General features: G+C 44.5%; 1 protein-coding gene across 4 annotated transcripts in view; it reads left to right on the top strand.

Moving 5' to 3' along the window:
• LOC115193726 (transcription factor COE3-like) overlaps positions 1 to 25,475 on the top strand; it is a 72,496-nt gene that overhangs the window by 23,452 nt on the left and 23,569 nt on the right. For all 4 annotated transcript variants that reach the window (XM_029752675.1, XM_029752678.1, XM_029752676.1 and 1 more), the window contains exons 7-8: positions 18,940 to 19,021; positions 20,877 to 20,994. In XM_029752675.1, coding sequence (XP_029608535.1) covers positions 18,940 to 19,021; positions 20,877 to 20,994 — 200 coding nt within the window. The remainder of the gene's footprint in view (positions 1 to 18,939; positions 19,022 to 20,876; positions 20,995 to 25,475) is intronic.

Here is a 25,475-nt window from a genome sequence, read left to right as displayed (position 1 = left end):
CTCTGCTTGTATCAACTCATCCTCTAGCTGACAGGCCTGCAGCAGGAGAAAAGGATTTCTCCAGATTGAGTGCCATTTTCTCTTCTTTAACAAGGAACTTAGTGTGTAAAGGAGATCTGTCAGGATGAAGTGCAGCTTGACTGCTGCCACCCTCCCTCTCTGTCTCTCTTCCACCCCTCCTCCACTCTGTCTCGCTCCCTCTCTCCGCCCGTACCTCTCTCCCACTCCCTCACTATCTCTCCCTTTCTTGCTCTCTCGCTCTCTCTCTCCACTCAATGGTTCCCTCAGGGGATCTTTCTTGAGCATTAGCAGAACACATCCAATGTCCCAGCTACATGATTTCATGATATGATTTGTACCGGGGATTGACAATAATCCCCAAATAAAGTTGAAAGTGAAAGACTCTCAATAAGAGACACAGACAAGCAAAACCAAACCTTTTAGAGATTTTCGTTGTCTTCCAGAGCATGGAAAAGGAATTGGCTTTGCATTAGATAATGGCATTTTAGCAACAAATCCAGCATGATGTTTTGTCTTTTATGCTCATAATTAATTCCTACACAGGAACCTCATTGATATACATAATGCATCACACGCTCATTTAAATGTTCAGTTCCTCTGTTTTTGTAGTAGTTCCTCATTACTCTTTACCTCTGTGTGTTTGGAAGAGTATGTTACTCACTTGTAGACAAAGATATCTGCTGGAGTTGCAGGATGTCATAAATTGACAATGCAGTTATAGTTACTTCTTACCCCTCTCTCCACTTTCACCGTCCTTATGTTAATCCTTTTGGCTGAGCATTAGTAAGAGCTAACTTTTTACCTCAAGTGGACAGGGATGAGATTCACCCGCATGTTTTAATCAGTCTGCTAGCTTCAGAAGTTTGGGTTAAGAAGGAAAACACATCCAGGGCTAATTTAAAATGTACTCTTGCATCCGTGATTGAAAACAGCCTCACAGGTGAGCAAGAGAAAGACAATTAGTGCATTTCCGCCAGAGAAGGAGCTGCATACTAAAACACACTGAGTACTATTTCTCCATCTGGCCCCTAGTGTGCAGGGAGCAGCAGCTGAGGTCTGGTTTCAGCCGTCAATCACCGCAGCCTCGCTGTGGGGTGTGTATCCTGGTGAGATAGCCTAGCGCCAGTCATTAGCCAGCGCTGCCAAACTGTACTGGGAACTGCCCTGCCCCACTCTTCACGGCGGTTTAAATATCCCCAGCACTGTGACAGGATCAGTTTAGCGATGTGTTGGATTGATCTCCTCTTTAAAGTTTGGCCTGAGGCGACTCTAATTGGGAACGAGGCAGGCTCCCACTTCCCTCTCTCCCTCAACTGTCAGTCAGTGCTTTGTTTACTGAGGACATGCCCAGACCTATTTACTGAATAAAGAGGAGACGTGGTGAGGATGCTGCTGATCACACCGAGGCCCACAGCGGGATCTCACCACTCTGGGGAGGGAACTCCGTTTTGGACTTTTTGGGCTACTGACAGTTAGCTTCTACAGTAACCATCACATGGAAGAGAGGTTTGTTTTTTCTCTGTTTATCCTATGTACCCTACAAGGCATTGAGTGCAGACAAGGTGCTTGTATACCTCAGGGGAATTATTCTGACACCTTCCAACAGTATGCAACATATGAAGGGATGTTTACAAGGAAAAACAGAGGAGGAAATGTGTTTCACTTCCACCATCTTACATATGCTGCTTGTGGAAAATGAAAACCCAATTTGACAATCCTCCTGAGATATCTGGAGATTTCCTGATACACAGCAGCTTATTGTATTTGTTCAGCTTGCTGTAGGGCAGAAATCCTGAAATCTATAAGCCCCTAAAACCTTCTAACCAAACCATCTGCAGGTGTCTTGGCTACTGCCTTCCAGTGGACCATTCTGGAGGAGAGTGCTTTCGACCAATAGCCCACTTCCTAGTCCCTTTGAATGAATGCCTCCTCACATTAACATTCTCGTTTAGGATGTTTTCAGTGGCGGTGAATGACAGAGCCTTTGGTTGCGCTGGAGAGGCAGGTCCATTGATGCCCATAGGGATTTATGAATGATGAAGTGCAGGGCCAGCCACTATCAGAGGAACACAACACTGCTCTTAATAGAAAAGCATTTAACAGGGAGAGGGGAGGGGGGCTGGGGGGGGGCTTTCTGACACTCTACTGATAAGAGGCAGCTCTTCAGAGGTGATGGCGGTTACAATGAAAGACGATGGGGTGATGGGAATACAATGACACACATGTTGCGTCTGACAGCCGGTGATTTAGACGTGGGGGAATAGCTGGGCCGGGAACACAGCTTCTCTACGAGACCCCATTTAGCGCAATAGCATAGCATCGCCATAGTATCAACTAAGCTACGTGTATATGTAGATTCTACAGATATATATTTGGGCATTAAACTCTGGGCTCAAACAAAAAAATGCTTGTCATATGTACCTACTGTGCTGTACAATGTAATATAAGCAAGATGAGGAGGAGACGAAGAGGGATAGAGAGGACTGAGAGCAGTGTCTCAGAGAGAGAGAGAGAGAGAGAGAGAGAGAGAAAGAGAGAGCTGTCAGTTTGAGGAATGAGTAGGATAAGAGGAAGGGAACGACTTGGCAGATGGGCAGAAGAAACCGGGAGCACACTTATCAATTAAACATGTAAACAGCGAAAGCAGGCAGAGACAGAGACAGTTAAATAAACATTACACCACACTGGAATTATGGTACACTCCTCTCTCTATGCCTTCAAGATGAAGCCATTGGACTTGGCCTAAAGGCTTGTTTAGTTAACCCAGCCTTAGTTATCCATCCTTAACCCAGCCCTAGTTATCCATCCTTAACCCAGCCTTAGTTATCCATCCTTAACCCAGCCTTAGCTCCCCATCCTTAACCCAACCTTAGTTATCCATCCTTAACCCAGCCTTAGTTCCCCATCCTTAACCCAGCCTTAGTTATCCATCCTTAACCCAGCCTTAGTTCCCCCATCCTTAACCCAGCCTTAGTTCCCCCATCCTTAACCCAGCCTTAGTTCCCCATCCTTAACCCAGCCTTAGTTCCCCATCCTTAACCCAGCCTTAGTTCCCCATACTTAACCCAGCCTTAGTTCCCCATACTTAACCCAGCCTTAGTTCCCCCATCCTTAACCCAGCCTTAGTTCCCCCATCCTTAACCCAGCCTTAGTTCCCCCATCCTTAACCCAGCCTTAGTTCCCCATCCTTAACCCAGCCTTAGTTCCCCATACTTAACCCAGCCTTAGTTCCCCATCCTTAACCCAGCCTTAGTTCCCCATCCTTAACCCAGCCTTAGTTATCCATCCTTAAGGTAATGAAACAGATTATTGTTTCAGGGCAGAACTAACAGTCTCCTACTGGAACAGACCTCCCTCGATGAAAAACTTTAAATCATGAATGAGAATCCCAATCCTGTTGACATTGTCATCTTTTTGTTGTTGTTGTTAGGTCTTTGAAACATGATTGGTTAATTATGGACTCCTACTGTGGCAGGTTTGATGCACGCAGAGTTGGAGCTCACCAGGAGATCTGAGATGTATCTGTAGGAGAAGAAATGAGTAAAGGGAAATGGAATTAACATTCTGTCTATTTTTCTTTCTGTCTTATCTCTCTCTACGTTGAGTGCATTTGTGGTAAAATGGGGGGCGAATATCCCCACTTTGACATTCAGCGCAGATGCTATCACGTAGCTTTAGTATTTAAGAACACAGAGAAGGCAGACAGACATCTGTCAGTTGTTGTGTTTGAAGTGAATGTGAGTCGGCCGCTGAAAAACACACTGGACACCAGCCCATTCAGTCCACAACGTCTCAGGTGTTTACAAACGGAAGAGAGAGTGACAGCAGAAACCAGAGATGAATGGATGACTGGGGTTGATCTCCAGTCCTCATCCTGTGTGTTAAGTTATTCCTTAGCTGCTCCCCCAGTGGGGTGCAGGGGATCAGGAAGTGCTATCCAGGCAGCAGACAGACAGCCCCTGATAGACTCCATATGAACACTATAGTATGCACAGAGAATTTGGGCTTGTCCCCGCCTATGCATAACTTCTGCCTGTATGTAGCAGCGTGAAGTAATATCATGCAAATGAGTGGATGACAACATTAACAGTGATTGCCAGTAATTATGATTCTCTGTAGTTGTTTAGTAGTATAGCAGTGGCAGCAATAGTAATGATAGGAGTTACACTGTAGCGGTGGTTGTTTAACAGTGTATTTTGATATCATTGTCAGAGGAGTGGCCATAGTCATGTATCTTCTGTCAGCGCTCCTCAGACCTGTATCTATTTCAGACCTGTATCTATTTCAGACCTGTATCTCTTTCAGACCTGTATCTATTTCAGACCTGTATCTCTTTCAGACCTGTATCTATTTCAGACCTGTATCTCTTTCAGACCTGTATCTCTTTCAGACCTGTATCTCTTTCAGACCTGTATCTATTTCAGATCTGTATCTCTTTCAGATCTGTATCTATTTCAGACCTGTATCTATTTCAGACCTGTATCTATTTCAGACGTGTATCTATTTCAGACCTGTATTTATTTCAGGTGGCGTGTCAAGTGAGAGCAGCTATATCTGGCTGGCAATTAAGCTGGCCCTGCCTCCCCTTGATGCTTGATTAGTCCGATTGATGGAGGAGGCCATATATGGTAGAGTCAAAACTTGGCAGCCAGGCTCCATCCTCCCAAATGAGAGGCTGGCAATAAAGAGGCAGGCTGCCCAGGGATGCTGCACGTATGTGGGCTGACAGCGCCGTGATGTGGGCCCCCTCTCTGGGGCCTTTCTCTGGAGGCCTAATGGCCGCTGTACTGTCCGGCCAAGTTCCAGTAAGGGCCAGAGGTGGAAACTGGTTGGGGGTGTCACTGTCACTGGACGACCCCTCTGGGGTGCAAGCTGCAGGCTAGAGGGGGGAGTGGGGTTGGTGGTGGAGAAGTGGAGAGAGCCGAAAGCCATGGCCTCCTTCCCAGTCTGGCTCGGAGACAACAAAAAGAGAATGCTTGAGAAGGGGGAAGCAGCGGGAGGAGAGCACAAAGACAAAGGCGCAGGCAAGGTCAGCCCAGCTAATGGGCCTGAGCTGTAGGCTGCCTGGGGCGAGGCACACTTCTGTTCTCTCTCCCACACCACATCAGGCCTTCAAACACCCCCAAGTCTACTCCTCTCCTCTCCTCTCCTCTCCTCTCCTCTCCTCTCCTCTTCTCTCCTCTCCTCTCCTCTCTCTCCACATCCTCAGGTGATGCACCCCAAAGATCCCATGTTGGTTCCTTGAACACACACCTATTTTAAAATACCCACAAACACCTACATGGTATTGCCACGATGATGTGTGGGGGTATTGACGAGCACTGCTCTCCTTTCCACAACCCCCAACCCCTATAACATAACCTAGCCCCCCCCCCATATAATTCTGTCAATCACCAAGGAGCTGAACTCTTCAGCTTGGTCTGCTATCCCCTATAGGGCATATTCTCAGTGAGCGCAGGCAGGCAGAGAGGCAGGCAGGCTGGCAGGGGGTGGACTTGTTCAAGGAGGCACAGTGTTGTCAGGTTGGCTGCCGCTGCTTGGCTCCACTCACAGACTACTTTAATGTGCAGCGGAGTAGAATAAGTGAGTGGTTGTGGGCACCAGCTGAGCTCAGCCTCGTCTCTGCCTGGTCGCAGTGGGGCGAACTGCTGCCACCTGACACTGGGCACCCCGCTCAGGGCTCCTCTTGGCAACGTGGCACAGCACACATGTCCCCTCATTTGGATGAAGATTCAGACGCACAGCACACAAAAGCTTTGCTCCATCCCCCCTTGCCCCCTGCACCCCTCACTCCCTGTCTCCCTCAGTTTCTTTTTCTCTTTCAGTTTTGACAGCATCATAATAATCTGGGTATCTTCTTGATCATGCCCGGTATTTTTTATTCTTTTATCCCCCCATCTTCTTGGAGATGAGTTGGAAATTGCCTGCGTCAGGACTTTGCTAATTAAAGTCATACTTTCAAAAATGCCATAATAACTGTTAATTAGCTTGATGCTATTTTCAGCATAATTTGCTAATTAGTGGAAAACCTGTACAGCGTTTCTCTCTAATTACAGTATGGCTCTGCACGGCACATCTGTGCCTTGACTCCAAATGATACCATTACAAAGTCCCATATTACGCATTCTCTCAAAACAGATAATTGCCTCCACAGATACTGAGAAACTTCAGTCAGCTGATTTGATGGTAATAAATGGACAGACACAGACACAAGCCTCCCCTAGTTCATGTTTACTCAATATGGAAAGGAAAACATCTTCTGGAAGAGATGCAGTGATTTGGGAATATAATCTAACTGGTAGAGTGATTTGGGTTGGGTGGGTAAAGCACATTTTACAGGAAACTGCCAAAATCAGATAATAGTTTCAACATGAAAACAATAGTGAAACAAATTGCCTGCCGATCAACCACCTGCCTAGTATAATCTAGCAAGTAGAGAATCACATAGAATCTCTACATGACCGAAGGATGACCCTATAACATGTGTATACCGGAGACAAATTAGGACTCGTTAGGTGTGGGGACGAGCATGATTGGCATGACCTTTGACCCCTCTCAGCTGTGTCCATCCTCCTCCGTGCCCTGTGTCTGACAGCCACCAGCAGCCTGACAGTGGTAGCATCGCCATTAGCTAATTAATGCACCACTCCAGAGCCCCTTTCATTTATGGCTTCTGAAAGGCATTATTAAATTAATTAAAGTACCAAGAGTTAGTCATTATGAAATCAGGAGGTTTACATGGATGACAGCGTTTATGAATTAAACATCCCAAAGTTCCTCGCTGGAGATACCCGGGGATGAGTGTGGGTACCTAGTGCGACAGATGTTTGCCCCCCCCCCCCCTCAAGCTAACCTGTATCACAAGCAATTTAGGTCTCATTTGGGGGTTTCAAAACTGAGAAGGGGAGAAGGGAAGGTTCAGGGTAGCTAATGAGCAGAGAAAGAGAGGGGAAAAGGAGGTCACAGGCTCTGTTCATCTGTAGATTGTACAGATGGTACTTTTTCATACAATGCAACAATGAAATATATTAATTCTAAATATATTTTCAACACTGACACAAACAACAGTGGTTTCTTGAACCTGATCAGTTGAAAGAGGTACAGCTAGATTGTTGTTAGATCATTATGGCCATGTGATCTTAAAGCTACAAACGCTTTGAGAAATAAGGTCCTTAAACTCTGGCTTAGTTGAAGTGCACAGAGCAGAGTTGAGTGGCTCACTCAAGAGCTTGGACGATACACTTCTTTTCATCTGTCGACTGGAATTCACAGAGAATCTCAAGAGGCTCTCTATCTCTGTCCTCTCTCTCTCCTTTTCTCTTCCCTCCCTCTCTCACCCCTCTCTATCTCTGTCCTCTCTCTCTCCTTTTCTCTTCCCTCCCTCTCTCACCCCTCTCTATCTCTGTCGTCTCTCTCTCCTTTTCTCTTCCCTCTCTTTCTCACCCCTCTATTCAGGAAGTTTGCCAGCAAGTGTCTTTGTTTACAATGCCAAGGGAAAATGTCAGAGATGTTGAAAAAATATTCTTAGACTCTTTTCTTTTTTCCTTTTTCATCTTCCTAATCTAACAGTTTACTGAATTTGATAAGTGTCCTGTCAACATGCTAATCAAATTACTTCGGAACCAAAATTGACAGTTTTCATTAATTATACAAGATTATTCTAATTGCAATTCAAATTTATTCATTCCGAACAGAAGGTATTCAGTAATATTTTACAAAATTTGCATATTAAATGGAGGGAGTAGTGCATTATGTATGGTAATGTATGCACAGTTTCTTATTTTTAACTTCACGGCCATATGTGGTGTCGTTGTAGGAGCAGGTGAAAAGTCTAAGTGTGTTTAATTTGCTTGACAAACATTGGGCTGGAGCTTGTCAAGGGGATTATTGTGAATGCCAATCTTTATTCCCTCTTTATTGATTACCCCAAACTCTAAACATCTGGATGTAAATGGCACTGAGAGAGATTAATTGAATCTTGGGATTAGTCAACAGCTGTATCACTATAAATTAATCTAATAGCATAATTGAAGTGTGCTGTATAAATAAATAATCTTACCTGGTTTCATCTGGGCTTATTGGCACATTTAAAATGGTTTGTAGAATTAAAGCATGGGGATTATAAGTAATGCAACCTACCATGTAACCTTCATTTAAATAATATACCACTATCTCAAAGTTTCTTCCTTTGTCCATTATTTACAGCTTTAGTTGAAATGCTCAAAGCGGGAGAAACATTATGTTTGAAAAAAGAATGGGGTCCTGGTGTAAAACACCCATATTTACGCAAAACCTTCCAATTTGCTCCTTGTTTTTATTTCCTAGAGTGGCCACTGAAGTGCAAACAGCTTACTGGGACGCTGTCTGCTATGTAAGGCGGTGTGTGTGTGTGTGTCAGCTCCGCGGGCAGAGACTTGTACTGTAATGTAGGCGTAATAATTATCAAACAGCATCGGGGGCTCAGAGTATGGGCTTAACAGTGGGAAAGCATGTTTGATGTGTAGAGGCGGCCCATTGTGCATCCATACAGGGTGACTAAATCTCACGGTTCAGGGAGCACATTAGTATGGCACTACAGTACATCCACCCGCGTTCTAAAGGTGATTTCCATTTAGACGCACATTTCCTCATGAAGATAAATATGACTTGAATTGTAATTTCCCTGAAGTAAATATAATACAAATACAACATAACACAGAGTCAGATCAAGCATCCTAATAGATTACTGGCATTTTCCATTTGCATGGTAAGTGGTGAACCTTGTGGTGGTCTAGCAAGTAACAAATTGAATGTTTAATCCATCTCAGGGCAGATTGAGGATCTCAACAGACTGGTGTGTAGCTGCTGTGAGTTTTCCAGTGACTGCTGGTACATTAGATATTTTTTTGACATTTCAGCTCTTTAGGGGCTTTTGGAATGTCTTGGCATAGCTAGAGGTGCCATGTGGCAGATAAGTGTAATTTCTTATCGTTTCTAAGGGTGTCTGTTATTTCTCATATAGGCATTTGGACTTGACATCATTTCTAGTCATGCATGACTCTCTCTCTAAATGCTACTAAACAGCTTCTAAATACATATTTAGTTGTTTATTCAATACTTGCCCTGGCACTCAGTGTAAGCAAGATTAACTCAAACTCTCTCAACATCTCTTCTAAAGTGTGACAAATTGATATTTTTATATGGCTTAATCTGTTAACTATGATGTTTATGTGATACATTATTACAAACTAATTAAAGAAATCACTTTGATATAATTAGTCAGGTTTCAGGAAGCTCATTAGTAGTAATTTGCATGAGAAATAAGCGCTGTATTGGTGCTTCTAGACGGAGGCCAGAAAAGTGTTTTAGTTCCACATCAACCCCCATTGTTGGTTGTCTTGGCTGTCTGAAGCGCCCTGAGATGTTTTCAGTCATTGCCCCTAGAAGCAGCAGGGTGTCTTTCAACCGATTCCTCCCCTTAAGCAAGTCAACCTGTATAGGGAAGCAGACTAGTACACAAGCCAGGAAGAGTGAGAGGCAAAACATGATCTGTTTATCTGTCAGTGTTCCTGACAAAGAACTGAGCTGACAAGTCAGGGTTTCCCTCTGTGGAGAAGGTGGGAGGGGGGCTTCTGCACACTTACATGCCCACTCTATGCCCAGCTTCATGTTATTTGCAAATCACACTCTTTTGAAACTCACACAAACGGGTTAGACGTGGAACGCTAGGAGTTTGTCAGCTGCCTTCACAACAGCTAGTGATCGCTAACAGTGTGCGGTTCAGTAGGAAGCAGCTTTCTCTTAGCATTTGCCTCGCTGTCACTTTCCCAACACACACGATGCGTCTTGTTCATGCTGGGCTCAGCTAGCCTACTGTTCTGGGAGGCATCTCTCCTCCCTCAGAGACTTCTCATCCCCCTTTGGACTGAAGGAATCAGAATCTTACAACGACATAAACTCCCCCAAGAAATCATACTCCAAATGGGAGCTAAATTAATAATGTAGAAACATCCATAAAAGGAATCCACATTTTATGATTAGCCCTCTCACCATGCACTGAGGACAAATGGATGTAAAAAAGAAAATAAATGAAAAAGGTTTGTTTATCCTCTATACTATTTTCCCACCACGGACAAAATCCTCTCCTAAACATCCCGACAGAGAAGCACTTGTGTAGCACTGATGTCGCAGAGCTAGCTGGCCTCTCTCTCACAAAGGTTAAGGTATCATTAGCTTGCTCCATACAATGGCCATTCAAGCAGCTCACTGCACTCCTCAGGACCCCTGAACAATGTTATTATTTGTCTCAGAATTATAAAGACAGGGTTTTGCAGGAAACCCGACAGGCAAAACCCTTTAGAGGTAAATGCTTCGGGCGGCTTGTGGGGTTTAATCTCGTTCCATTAGTATTAGCTTCTTTCTCTTGGACACAAAGACCATAATACATGTTCAAAAGTAAAGACTTTGGTTCAAAGTAAAGACTTTGTGTCTCAGGAGCCATTGACTATGTGAATTGGTATAGAGGCTAATTATTTTATTTCCCATAGTTGACTCCTCAATATCCAGATTTGATACTATGAAATGTACACTGGGAGATGTGAAAAGAGGACAATCACAAACGCCTAGAGATCTTTTAATGTTGTTCTATAGAAGCTTCTATTGTGCAGAATGGTAGAAAATGAACATATTTCAAGCATGACCTGAAACACCCTTAAATATGGAGTACGCGGTGGGGGAAACAGCGCCACTGGCCGCCCCACCACCGTTGATATTGCTTTTGTTGTTGAGATGATGAGCTGCATGGTCCAAAAAATTGCAGTACATATTGTGCTCTTCTATTGCGTGTGCCATGATGTCCGAGGGGAAAAACTGGGTTGGTTGTTTTCAGTGACTGCTTTGTTGTTGTAATATCGCAAACGGATGTGGCTGTTTCACCATTAAGGATTCCAGATTTAACCAAAGAATATTATAAATCACACATGTAAGTAAGAGCAAATATTTTCCCTTTATTATTTTCTGGGTTTATAGTCATATTGTCAACAGTACAACAGCTGTGTGAAGTGTTCTTATGTACTAACTGTGTGTGTGTGTGACTCCATGTGTGTGATTCATTCCAGGGCGGTTTTAGTCCTTATAAAATATTCATTTTGGTTGTGCAGGGCCCTGTAATTGCCATCTCTCACCCTGAATTATTTATACCTCGCACAGACTGACAAAGCTTTGCCATACGGCCCCAGATGAATCAGAAAGCAGTCATCTCTGCTGCCAACAGCACTAGGCTTGCACACAAATATGGCAGCTACGTCTCTCAGCCTGGCCCGTCTTAATTTGACATTTTCTTTCCCCCCTGCTTTTTTCCTCGGAGCACAGAAAGGTTACCTGTTAACTTTAAGCACACCAACCTGCTCCCTCTCTTCCTCCATCTCTCTCTCTCTCTCTCTCTCTCTCTCTCTCTCTCTCTCTCTCTCTCTCTCTCTCTCTCTCTCTCTGTCTCTCTCTCTGTCTCTCTCTCTCTCTCTCTGTCTCTCTCTCTCTCTCTCTCTCTTTCTGTGCCTTGCCTACATGACAGTCCACTGTGGCTGTGTTTTGAGACAGACTTAATGTGGCAGCAGTAGCAGAGTGTCTGCCTCATGCTTTATGATGACTGACCAGTCCTGACAGTCACTTTAGATACATGTATTATACATTAGTAATAATACCATGTAGAAGTATACACACACAAATATGCATACGCACAGAACAAAGGCAATGCGTGCACGAAGACTCAAAGGCACACACACACACACACACACACACACACACACACACACACACACACACACACACACACACACACACACACACACACACACACACGGTCAAAGCTGCCCACGCTTGGCCCCTCTGTACGGCTTCTGGGTTCTACTGCGTCTTTCTGCAGCCTGATCACTCCAAGGTGCCTGTGGAGGAGAGGGCAGGGGGAGCCTTCCAGGCCCTTCCAGGCACCCCAACAGTACGTCCAACACCCTAAATACTGCTATTCACTCCAGCATCTGCTTATCTTCCATCTCACCAGTGCAGGGAGGTGTTGACTGGTATTTCCTCAGGCCCCAAGCCCTGAATGCTAAGCAGTAATCAAAGCACAATATTCCCCCTAGAAATACCCCTTTTCACGCTGCTAGACCAGCTGGCTAGCAGTTTACACATTTAGGATAAATAGAAACTCTATTGTTGATGTGCGTGATTATTTTATAATGTCAGCACCATCCTCACCTCTATTGTGGAAAAGGTGTAAGTAACAATAATCTATTCATAATAGTTATACATATAGATCAATAGAACTGGAATGTATCGAAATCCCAGTAAGTGTAGAAATAGTACTGTTTTTATCACTCAAACTAGATGTTGATTCATTTTAAAAGTAAAGCCACACTTGGCAGAAATGATTATTATTTGTACTTTTTCTTTTATCCGTTTATACAGATTTCCCAGATTCACTGTAAAACAAAGAGTAGCAGACCCACTATACAGCTTCAATAGCTTGTTGTGTGGTGACGGCAGAGAGCTTTGGGCTAATCATGTAGTATGTGCTGAGTTAGACCTAAAGAATAGCCCTAGTCCACCGTTACCCAGTGATGGATAGTTAGCAGGGCCACTGAATCTCTATCTAACTTGTTACAGTAGACCCGGACTGGAACCTGAAGGGAATCAGCTGAAGGTGGTTAGGGGTGTGTTTGATGTGAACCATTTGTGAGACAAGCATTTCTCTTGCTTGAACAAGAAACTGACAGAGTTCAGAGAGGGATAGACGGAGAGGTAGGAAAGAAGAGGGAGAGCGAGAGAAAGAGAAAGAGTTCTCTTCTGTAATGAGTCCTGCAGCCATGAACTTAAATGAAGAGGGATTGACAGATCTGGGGATCCTCAAGTAAAATATTGTCAATGCCACTCCGGCCATTAGAGAACAGGGGGATGGTGAAGGAAAGGGTCTAGTTGATAAAGGGATGAATTGGGTGGTTTTATTGTTTGTATGTCTCAACAGCCCACCTCCCCAGTTATGGGGAATTGTATATGTTGAACAGGAAAACAATGATAGTGAAATGTTGCAGCAATAGCAGTCTCGGAGGAACAGCCCCGAGAGTGGAAAGGGTTAATTTTCGCCAACCCCATAACATTAGATCGTAAGGAACTTGTTCCATGATAAAGAAGTGATAGGATATGTGGAGCTGGTCCCTGGGCACTTATTGTTGTACAGGGGTAGGGCAAATATTGTTCATGTGGGGAAGGGGAGGATAAACAGCTGTACCTGATGAGAGAAGACAGTAAGCAACCAGCGTACGACAGCAATGTACAGATTACTCAAAATCACTCTGGAATTTTAGAGTCTCTCCCATCAGCAGGGTAAATGAAGATGTGTCAGTACAGAACAACCCACAGGTAGACCAAAAAGCTTTCTCCCTTTTTATACAGGAATATTTGTATAATAACAAGCCAGTGTAATGGAGCCTGGCCTGTCAGAACAGGGACTTGAGTGAGTACACTTCATAGTAGAGTGCCTTACATACTGGAGCTGGAAGGGATGCAGAAGGCTTGACATTAAGAGCCTGGCGTTTTGGAAAGCCAATACGTTATTGACCTGTGTACTACCATCTCAGTGAGGAGCAGCTGTCAGCAGATCGTTGTGGGGCATTGTGAGATGCTGGTTCCAGGTCTCCTCCATCCTCACTGAGGCCCATCGCGAGGCTCATACTGGGGTCTGATTGGCTGTGGCTGGGTGGTGGTCGATACGCACCTCCCTGCAACAATGACTTCACTGTCATGGCCGCCGGCCGTGGACACTCCTTGGTAGTCATTATTGCTGGGGCGCCAATCGGGATCTACGGACTGTCAATGCCTGACACACATGGATGTTTCAGTCTATCTGTCAGTGGTGAACTTCTGAAATAGGTGGTGTATAAAACACTGTGAAATAAATGCTGTATGATACCCTGTTAATATTGTAAAAGTGCTGTAATAATACAATGGAGTCAATACTTCCCATTTGTCCCTGAATCAAAGGCAGAGATGTCAAGGAGGGGGTGACATCTCCCCCTTCCCAATAAGCTTAGCTCCTTAAATCAGGAAGCGTCTCCTCACTTCGTCTGCTTGTTTTCTCCATTTGTCCTCTATTTGATGGTGGGAGAGGGGTGAGCTAGAATTAGGCCGAATTAGGTCTCCCTTTGAGTGTCATCCTAAAATGATCACAGTCAAAGTACCAAAGTCTGCCTTTTTCTCTTCAATTACCAGGCATGTGAAGCACACAGAGTGGAAACCTGCCGAGCCCGCTGCATTACTAAAGAGACAATCTATTTCCTATTTGACCAGAGGGAGAGAAGCCATTATGGCATGATTAGTAGCTAGCCTCGGCAGTATGGCGAGCATGGAGGTACAGGCTACAGAAGAATCCTATTAATTGCCCTAGTCTCTGTTAGAAGGGGATTGTTTTAACGTTGATTTGTGGGCTCCAACTCGGGGTGTCGGAAGATTAAAGCTGATGTCAGGTCGTGGTTATACTGGCAGAATTCAGACAGGGAGAGGGTTGTGTCAAAATGAGCATTTCTCTCCAGTCTATCTCTTTAGGCTTTCTTCCCACTTCATAGTTTTCTCCTCCCTTCCTCTCTCCTACTCTTTTCTCTCCCTCTCCCACCACCACTCTCTCTCTTTTCTCTCTCTCCCTTTCTCTGATGAACTACAGCCCTTTTTTCTCTCTCTCTCCCTCCTCCAACTGATAGCTGGCTGGGCCAATGATTTCCTCCATGGCGGTCCGCTGAGAGCCTCGCTCGTCTCCCGGCTTTGGAGGAGTTGCTTTAATTAGCCACGTTAATATCCCCTTCATTGGCCTTAATATCACTCTACACCTTCCTCCATCTCCACGGCCACCAGGGTCCTCCTGTCCTGTCTCTAGCTCTGATTATTGAGAAGGATAGCTTTAATCAAACCTAATTGCAGTTCATTCTTTCTCTCGATCCCCCCTTTGCCCTCCGTTGCCAACATCTAATGGCGTCGTCGCCTTGATTTCCCATTAAAAAACAATTAAACAACCTCGTTTTGGTCTCCGAGCGTGCCAAAACACCAGCACAAAGTTCTGTAGATATTTAAGAAGTAAAAGAGAGAGGCTGGTCTTAATTGCTTGCCTTTTCACCAAGGACCAATTTACAGTGTGCTCATGTAGAATGTTAACCAACTCTAATGTAATGATGCTATACTGTTGCCACTAACATGGACTACTGTTAAAATGAAGCTTATCTGTTAGCTGGGAAATTGTGGTTAATCGTCTTCATAACAGTAAACATAGAAGAGGTAGTTCACGATAGTACGGCTGATATCTATTCCCAAGTACCCTTTTCTGTTTATTGCTTACTTTTTGTTTTACTGCAGTTTTACAGTTTGTAATTGTACTACAACACAACAGAAGAAAGTACAGGAAAGCCCCATGTTAAAAATAACATGTGGCTTCAATAACGTCTACGTTTTGTCAAGAAAATGTATATTTATATATTTATTTTTTTCGCACAAGGTGCTAAACATTCAGAGCACATCAATCTTGGACACACACACACACACACACACACACACACACACACACACACACACACACACACACACACACACACACACACACACACACACACACACACACACTCACACACACACACACACACACACACACACACACACACACACACACACACACACACACACACACACACACACACACACACACACACACACACACACAGGCGCTTACCCACATACACACTCACACACTCACTAGTCTAACCCAATCTATATGAGAGGCGACAGACAAATAAAAGTCGTATTTCAGGTCTGCTTTCCGCAGATGTCTACTGCTCTACATTACGACTCTTTGGGGAAATAAAAACAGGGTCAGGGAATTAGAGTAGATAATGGTCATTTTGATGATTGGCCAACAGATGCAACCAAAAACACACTGAACACAATCAGGCAAAATGCACTAACGACAAGTCAGGTTTTTAATGTTCTCGCCGCACACCAACAGGCAATCAGCATCCAAGGGCCAAAGCTCCTTGGATGGTGAGTGAAAATATTTTCTCACCTCTCATGTTCTTTGGGGCTGGCAGTGGTGCTGAGGGTTATTGGAGTCTATTGGAGAACGCTTCTAAATGACCAGTGCATGTATTAATGTGGCCAGGGTTAGGGGGGCGTTTCAATCCACTGATTTATTGCATTGGCCCAGATCCCACTGTGGAGTGAGAAGGAGGAGGCTAAGTGTTGAGAAAGGACCCTCTTAAGCAGCCAGCTCTACACGAAGCATTCAATACATGGTAATAAAATAACTGGCAAAAGTGCCAATTTTGCTTTTCAATGGAAACCATGAAGTTGTACATAAAACCAATGAATGGTGGTGACATATTAGCATTACTGTCAACGTCAAACTTGGCGGGAGCCCAGTAGCAGGAATCTGTATGATTATGTATATACTGTACATGATAAGGAAGTCAATTAAGGTGTGTTGAAGTACATTCTGCTGATATAATCATTGATCCCACTGTCAGGTTTAGGACATGTTGTTGTCATCACTTGCAGTGGTAATAGGGAAGACATTTGTAGTAGGAGACAGTAAACCAAGTCAGGGACCGTTAAGCGTCCTCCACCTGTCTCCTTTGTCATGTTATCTACTGGAACACGGAAAGGTTATGTTTAAAAGGAGAGCTCACGATAGGAGGCTTTTTCAATAAAATCACAGGGACCTGACGTTCATTTGACGTTCACAGGCAAACACTTGGCAGCTGAAGCGCAGCGAGAGAGAGAGAGAGAGAGAGAGAGAGAGAGAGAGAGAGAGAGAGAGAGAGAGAGGAGAGAGAGAGAGAGAGAGAGAGAGAGAGAGAGAGAGAGAGAGAGAGAGAGAGAGAGAGAGACAGACAGACAGACAGACAGACAGAGAAAGAGAGAGAGAGAGACAGAGACTCAAAGACTAAACAACCCTAGATCTCTCTCTCACACATGACATTTGTTCGGAGACAATTAGCCAGGTTGTAATTTGTGGCATAATTGCCTCACCCACCCATGAATGTGTGTGTGCCTGTGTGCATGCGCGTGTGTGTGTGGCGTGAAGCGAAGGTCCCAGGAGTGGCCGCCTAATTGTCTGACAGGACTATAAGTTTTGTGGCGCGCTCTCACCTTGTTAGGTCCTTTATCCCTGATGCTCATCAAACAAGACCTGGTCACAGGTGGGCCTCATTTGCCTCCCTATTGAACAGCACAACTTTAATTGCACAGGGGGTGTTCTGGGATTAAATAGGTGGGTGGAATATCAAGTGACTTCCTGTATTCTGGTAGCAGATGGGAGTAGGAACAGGCTGTGAACTCAGGTGAGAGGATGGTATGTTGCTTAGGGACAAGGGATATTAGAAGCAACAGAAGATATCTACATTATTTGAAACAGATGAGTAATATCTATTGGTTTGATACTGGTGTAATAGAGTTGTAGTTAACAGGTTGAATGGCATGGACCTGTATTGGCTTTTTGGAATTACATTCCTTATGAATTCTTGAATGGCTCTATGCTTCAAGTATTATAATTTGTTTTACTATTTTGTAAAACATAAAATCACACCTTTCTACCTCCGCTTGTCATTTCTCGTCACATCTCTCCTGCTCACTTCCTCTAAATCTTCCTTTCTCTTTCCTCCTTTTCTGTCTATGGTGTTGAATGTACTGTACTGACTGACTGTACTGACTGTACTGACTGACTGTACTGACTGTACTGACTGACTGTACTGACTGTACTGACTGACTGTACTGACTGTACTGACTGACTGTACTGACTGTACTGACTGACTGTACTGACTGTACTGACTGTACTGACTGATTGTACTGTACTGACTGACTGTACTGACTGACTGACTGAATGTACTGTACTGACTGACTGTACTGACTGACTGACTGTACTGACTGTACTGACTGACTGTACTGACTGTACTGACTGAATGTACTGTACTGACTGACTGTACTGACTGACTGACTGAATGTACTGTACTGACTGTACTGACTGACTGTACTGTACTGACTGACTGTACTGACTGACTGACTGTACTGACTGTACTGACTGACTGTACTGTACTGACTGACTGTACTGACTGTACTGACTGTACTGACTGACTGACTGACTGTACTGACTGACTGTACTGACTGTACTGACTGACTGTACTGACTGTACTGACTGACTGACTGACTGACTACACTGACTGACTGTACTGACTGACTACACTGACTGTACTGACTGACTGTACTGACTGACTGTACTGACTGTACTGACTGACTGTACTGACTGACTGACTGACTGACTACACTGACTGACTGTACTGACTGACTTTACTGACTGACTACACTGACTGACTGTACTGACTGACTGACTACACTGACTGACTGACTGTAGTGACTGACTTTACTGACTGACTACACTGACTGACTGTACTGACTGACTGACTACACTGACTGACTGACTGTACTGACTGTACTGACTGACTTTACTGACTGACTACACTGACTGACTGTACTGACTACACTGACTGACTGACTGTAGTGACTGACTGGCTGTAGTGACTGACTGACTGACTGTACTGACTGACTGACTACACTGACTGACTGACTGACTGTACTGACTACACTGACTGACTGACTGACTGACTGTAGTGACTGACTGGCTGTAGTGACTGACTGACTGACTGACTGTACTGACTGACTGACTACACTGACTGACTGACTGACTGACTGTACTGACTGACTACACTGACTGACTGACTGTACTGACTGACTGATTGTACTGTCCCCATGCAAGACTGGCAATACTTCTGTTCCGTTCTATTCTATTTAATTCTATTCCGTTCCATTCTAGTACTGTGTACTTAAATTCAATTTTTATTTTGTGCTCTTTTTCAGATTTTTCCTGAAGTTTTTCCTGAAGTGCAATCAGAACTGCCTGAAGAATGCAGGGAATCCAAGAGACATGCGCAGGTTCCAGGTAACTGAAATTTACACAAAATGACACACACGCGCACACACACTCTCCCAGGTTTCATGCACACAGGTTTACATGCACATACGCTTGCACAGGGTGTCAGTGGGCTGCTGAACACATGTAAGGAATATTTATTGGGGAACACCATCTGATACAAATAAGGATATGGGATTTCAGACCTGACAGCTTTCTGAACCACAGCACAGAAGGGAGGATGATCCCACCACATGTAACAACACTGTTAACTCAGGGTTAGCCCACACACACACATGCACACACACACACACACACACACTAGGGTTGTCACGATACCACGATTATTCACTGTGCAGCCAACAAGAACCATCTGAGAGGTGTTTTCCATTACACTGAGGCCAGTAACGTCTATCTGGAGGTCTGGAATACTCCCATGTCTAAGAGGCTACTAAAGCTAAAATACATGCTCTATTAAATGTGGAGGAGTGCCATTGAAGTTAGTGATCGACATATCCACCAACCACAGACCCATATACCTCAGGAAGGAGGTCAGGCCTGAATAAAGTGGAGGTATCCTATCTGCCTTGCCACAAACTCCAGGGGCCATCAGTCACTGCCAATCATGGGCCATGACAGACACACCAACCTAGCTTCCTCCAGCAACCCTCAGACATGAAACAGACAGACTGTTTCTGATGTCACCACTAGACCTCCCTGTTCTCCTTTTCCCTCAGGGGGGTAACTGGACTTAACAGAGTCAATGTCTTCACAAACAGCTCAGGTGTTCACTCTACCATTGCATTACTCCTAGATTCACAAGAGACTGGGACATACTGCCCCAGCTATGACAGCTACTGAGCTATCTTTAAAAACCATCTCCCCCAGGCATATGTAACAGGAGGTGTATGAGTTAGTGTTGTATAAAACTTCTACCCCATTTGTATCTTTAAACAAATCTAGATTTACTGTATTTATAGGGAATCAACTGGCAATTATTGTTGGAGTATTTTGGGATGGGAAATGGGTATTGTAGGCCAAGGCTTACAATATTTTGGCTATCTTTTCTGGTCTCCGTTCTGGTGGCCAAAATGCCGTTTTTCCCAGATAGATTTACCAGATGCTCCACTGTAGGTGTTTCTCCAGCCAAGGTTGTGTATTCTGCCTTTCACTCTTATTACCCCGCCCCCCCTCCCAAAACCAGCTTGAGGCCAGAGAGGGCCACATCCATCATGTGCAGCTTGGCCCAGCTCTGAACCTGTGAGCAAGAATGGAGCTCTTTCACCTCCCTACTCTGCCCCCCTACCTCTTTCCCAACTCCCCCTCTTTCCCCCCAAAACGAACCAAAAAAGCACCCCCCAAATTCCACAGCTACACCGAGGTCACTCACCGGCAAAGAGAACCTGAGAGGGGCTCTCTATTTCCTGCTCGGAAACACTTTCTCCATTCATGGCCTAGTCCACTGTTTGGAGATGTGGTCAAGAGAAAGCAGAACAACAAAAACAAGCTCTATGATATATTGAGGCTTTAAGAGCCGCAATGCCTTCAACCCACAATCGGATTGAATCTCGGCCTGAGTTAGACTTTGATCCAGGGGAAATGTTTGTTGAACAAAGAAGAGGTTCGTTCCAGTTGTTTGTGAGTAGGTCTAGTTTGTCCACCATACGGAACTAGATAGATGAGTCGATCAATGTGTTCTGTGAATCGATGAAGTCAAGACAACAATCGCCAGAGTGGAGTCAACAAAAGTGATTACAGAGAGAGCTAAATGTTGATGTGGAAATCTGAAAATAGCCAAGTGTGATTACACTGATGTTTTGTACGTGATTGTGCCCCTTTCTTACAGATTGCTAAATGACACGCTCTACCTTCACTCTTGTTGCAGGTTGTTGTCTCGACGACCGTCAATGTGGATGGCCATGTCTTGGCTGTCTCAGACAACATGTTTGTCCACAACAACTCCAAGCATGGGCGAAGGGCTCGCAGACTCGACCCTTCAGAAGGTACGCCTCCTTATCTGGAGAATGGTAGGCACATTTTACATCCTGTTCTTTGTCATTCCTTCCATTTGCCCTCTGTTCATACACTCTTCTAAGTCTGTGCTGTAAGTCACTATTTGCCTCCCTCATGCATACTATTTGAAGTGGATTGGAAATAGTATATAATAATCATTCTAAGAATGCTAGTAATTCTGGTAATTTGAATGATTATAAAACGATATACTTTTTCCAATCTTGTCCAAGTGTTTAATTGCACATAAAAGTTTTTAACCTATGCGAAACAGGATAAAATTGGCAAATAAGTCACAGTGAGGTCGATTTCCTGTTGCTGGGCACTGCAGTTTCAGCTGAGAGGAGAAATGAGGGGATGAAGAAGAGTGCAGGAGGAGGGGGGGGGAACTAGGAGAAAAAAGGAACTTACTGTTTTTCTTCCAACTGATTCCATATGATAGACTGATTGCCTGCTCGGCCAAAAGAGAGGCAAGCAGGACCTCCAAACCATGGGAAATCCAAAAAGTAAAATGCACTGAACATAACCTTCTGACCCCTCCTGGCCTCCTCTCGCAGATGAGAGCACACACAGCTCAGAGATTATGGAAAAAACAGAGCAGACCAATTGTGCAAATTGCTTATCTTCAGATTTCAAGAGGCAATTATGGCTAGGCAAACAGTGTATATACACACACCACTGCCTGAAACGGCCTTCTCTCCACTTTAATAACCATTAATGGTCCTATCACCAAAAGCAAATGTAACGTTTAACACAACAACAGTTCTAAAAAAAAACTGACAAGACAATTAATATATCTTATGTAGTCCAGTCCTAGTGGGGGATAAGCTAATCTATTTGTTTTAGTCTTTATTAATGACTCCTCTACTAGAGGACAAAATCAAATAATTAAAGTCCTGCCTCAAGCATCGAAGTCATTATGCTCAGTGACGTTCTGTTGTGTTGGTGTCTGTGTCTCACGTTTATGACACGGTAGGTGTGGATCGCCTAGCAACCTGCGTCTTAATGAGGAGAGCAATTAAAGAGGTTGAGCCCTCTCCTCCATGTTCCCCCCATCCCACGGGATAGTGTGTGCGTGCGTGTGTGCGTGTGTGCGTGTGTGCGTGTGTGCGTGTGTGTGTGTGCGTGTGTGTGTGTGCGTGCGTGCGTGCGTGCGTGTGTGCGTGCGTGTGTGTGTGTGTGTGTGTGTGTTATGAGGGTTCCACACAGATTTCCCCTGCCCACCCTTTTCTTCTCCTACTCATTCTTCAAAGCGCAAGAGCAGTAGGCTTGCCTCGCATGGCCATCTTCTTTCAATAACACAATCTATCTTAGTATCTTTTGAGTGCCCAAATCACCAGATAACTTCCAATTATGGAGTTTGAGAAAATGGCACTTAACTATAATACACAAAATGTCACTTTCCAATATATCTCAATCTATTTTTCATCCCAACCTATTGTACTTGAGTGTAGAAAACAAACACTTTGTGTGTATTAGCAATGTACCGTAGCTCTTTAGCTAAAATGTTGCTTGTTTGCCTCCCCCACCCCCGACACTCATACACGTGACACATGAGAACAGGATACTTGGTCGTAAAACGTATTCGCATCCATGTCTTCCATAGAGTTCTGACACCAGGCAGGCAGACTGACAGCACGCTTTATATTAGCAACACATTCTTCAATAGGTGTTCACTGGGTGAGAGCCTCAGACATGGCTTGACTGTCTGTCTGTGTCTGCGAAAGCAAGGCATATGCTCAGTTCATTGTCTCAACGCTGGGGTGACAGTGTCAGGCTGCTCAACAGGTGCTGCCCCCTATTGGTGCTGAATGGGAATTTATTTTACTGACACAACTGAACTGTGCATGTTTGAACAGTCAAACAAGCATATGCATTTAGACATGAATATAAAGAAAATCCTTCACTAATACACACACACACACTTTCAGACTCACACACACTCCCCCATACACACTCACTCCATCTGTTCCTTAGCCATGTTCCACCTCCACCATAGAGACTTGGAGAATATGGAAGACTCAACATAGAGCCTGCAACGCCCCAGTCATTTGCATGCTGTACGTGGCTGTAATGCTGTTATGGTTTATGCAATAAAGACAAGTGAATCCAGTCTGCTCCATCTGAAAGATTGAGTGGGAGAGAGTGTGTGTGAGAGAGAGAGAGAGAGATGGAGAGAGAAAGAGGGAGAGAGAGAGAGGGAGAGAGAGAGGGGAGAGAGAGGGGAGAGAGATGGAGAGAGAAAGAGGGAGAGAGAGAGAGAGAGGGAGAGAGAGAGGGGAGAGAGAGGGGAGAGAGAGAGAGATGGAGAGAGAAAGAGGGAGAGAGAGAGAGAGAGGGAGAGAGAGCGAGGGAGAGAGAGAGAGAGAGAGAGAGAGAGGAGAGGGAGAGGGAGAGAGAGAGGGGGAGAGAGAGAGAGAGAGAGAGAGAGAGAGAGAGGGAGAGAGAAAGAGGGAGAGAGAGAGAGAGAGGGAGGGAGAGGGAGAGAGAGAGAGGGGAGAGAGAGAGAGAGAGAGAGAGAGAGAGAGAGAGAGAGAGAGAGGGGTAACAGATGGCCCAGGGAGAGTTAAAAGGTATAATCCCATCAGCTGCACTATCATCCGACCATCTGGACATCCCACAGCACAATTACAACGCATTTCAGCAGGCAGAACAAAGGACGCAACATCGACGGACACATCAGACCTGTTTGAGTGGCTCAGTAGGCCTACTAGAGCTTCAGACGGAAGTTGGCTTTTAGCTCAGATCTAAGATCAGTTTTCTGTACTCCAGTGGTAACTTGAACCATTAGGAAGTAAAGGAACCGAAATGTATGTTGAATCTGCACTTAGAGCCATTTGACAACAGTAACATTATTTAAAAGAATGCTCACAGATAAACCAATATTGTTTTAAACTACTTAAAGATGCATTATGTAGAAATCGCTCTGCCATTTCCTGATTGCTAAAGTTCTAACAGTTCGCCTAATTTCAGTTTATGTGACAAAACAAGAAAGTATAGTGTAGAGAATTATTGTACCACATAAAAACCGCTGTGAAATATATTTTCCATAACCAAAAATATTGTATTTTTAGCTGTTTGAAGCTGGTGTAATAAACCAAAAGTAAAATAAGCAAACATTTGACTAAAGAACGGGAAGTATCGAAATAGTGCACATAGAACAGATCTACCGCTTCTTAGACTTGCTTTCAATGACAATGACAGATCTATAACACACATTTCTATGTGAATGTGGTCAGGTCACCCAAAAAGTTACATATTGCAGCTTTAAAAGTACAAAGTTTAGTGATGCACAGACAGGCCCTGTTTTAGCCATCCTCATTCCCTCCCTGCAATGTCTATCATCTGCTGCGGGGAATTGTGAGTGTCTATCATCAGATCGCCTGCGCTGCCTGTGTAATCCACTTGGCCACGGTTCCCATTCAGCACATGCTCCCCTCTCTGTCTGTGCATTGAGACATATGCAAATTTTCAGGCAGAAGGGTGGACGGCTTAGGGCCCCGGTCGCTCCCTCTCCATGGGTCCTTTCTGTGTGTGGGAGGGGGGCGTTGGGATTTCCGAGGTGGTGTGTGTGTGTGTGTATGTGTGTAGGTTTCTGGCTGCAGCTGCCCCCCAACAACCACCATAAACAATCCCCCCTCTCTCTCTCTCTCTCTCTCTCTCTCTCTCTCTCTCTCTCTCTCTTTCTCTCTCTCTCTCTCTCTCGCTCTCTCTCCCTCGCTCTGTCTCTTTCTGTCTCTCTCTCATTCTCTCGCCCTCTCCCTCTCTCCCGGGTCCAAAGTCAATTTGTGTACAGTCATTTTGAAGGGGGAATTATTTGCCGTAATCGGCACTGATGAAGGTCACCTCCTTTGAGGGGACACGGCGATCCCACAGAGAGATGGTCTTCTTTCAGATGCTCTGCTTAGCAATTAAGCAAAGCAAATGTCACTCGTCCAGACCTCAGAGATGAAATTCTGTAAGGGGTGATTAGCATGAAGTCAACAGCGCCTGTTAAAGTCCGATTTCCCGTAGTGTTTGTGTGTGTGTGTGTGTGTGTGTGCGCGCTTATGCGTGTGTGCATGTGCGCTTCATGGGGAGAAAGCAAACATAACCTGCACAGCCCCAACAGCAAAGCAAACAAAGGGAGATGTCTTGTCTGTAGTGATCCATACAACAAAGGCAGATGGGGATTTACTTACTGAACTGGAGTGATAATAGAAGTTCAGCAATGTGCTCATATAAATAGTTGAACACGTTAAAAGAACAAGAATGTGTGCAGGTCACATTGTATTCACAAAATATAGATGTAAAAAGATTGCATGTAATATTGCTGTTTTATGGTTAGCTTTCATGCTATGCCTGATGTAAACGTGGTGTCAGGGTGAGCACCATATTAAGGTAATGCATCAAATGACAGGAAGAGTTTGATTAGATTATAATAACTCACAGCCCTCTGATGAATGGCAAAGCTATGTAGCAAAAGTCATGGCAG

Source organism: Salmo trutta, chromosome 5 (assembly GCF_901001165.1).
Source record: "Salmo trutta chromosome 5, fSalTru1.1, whole genome shotgun sequence".
Lineage (NCBI taxonomy): Eukaryota > Metazoa > Chordata > Actinopteri > Salmoniformes > Salmonidae > Salmo > Salmo trutta.
The sequence above is the reverse complement of the archived record's forward strand: the minus strand, read 5'-3'. Positions and strand labels throughout refer to the sequence as shown.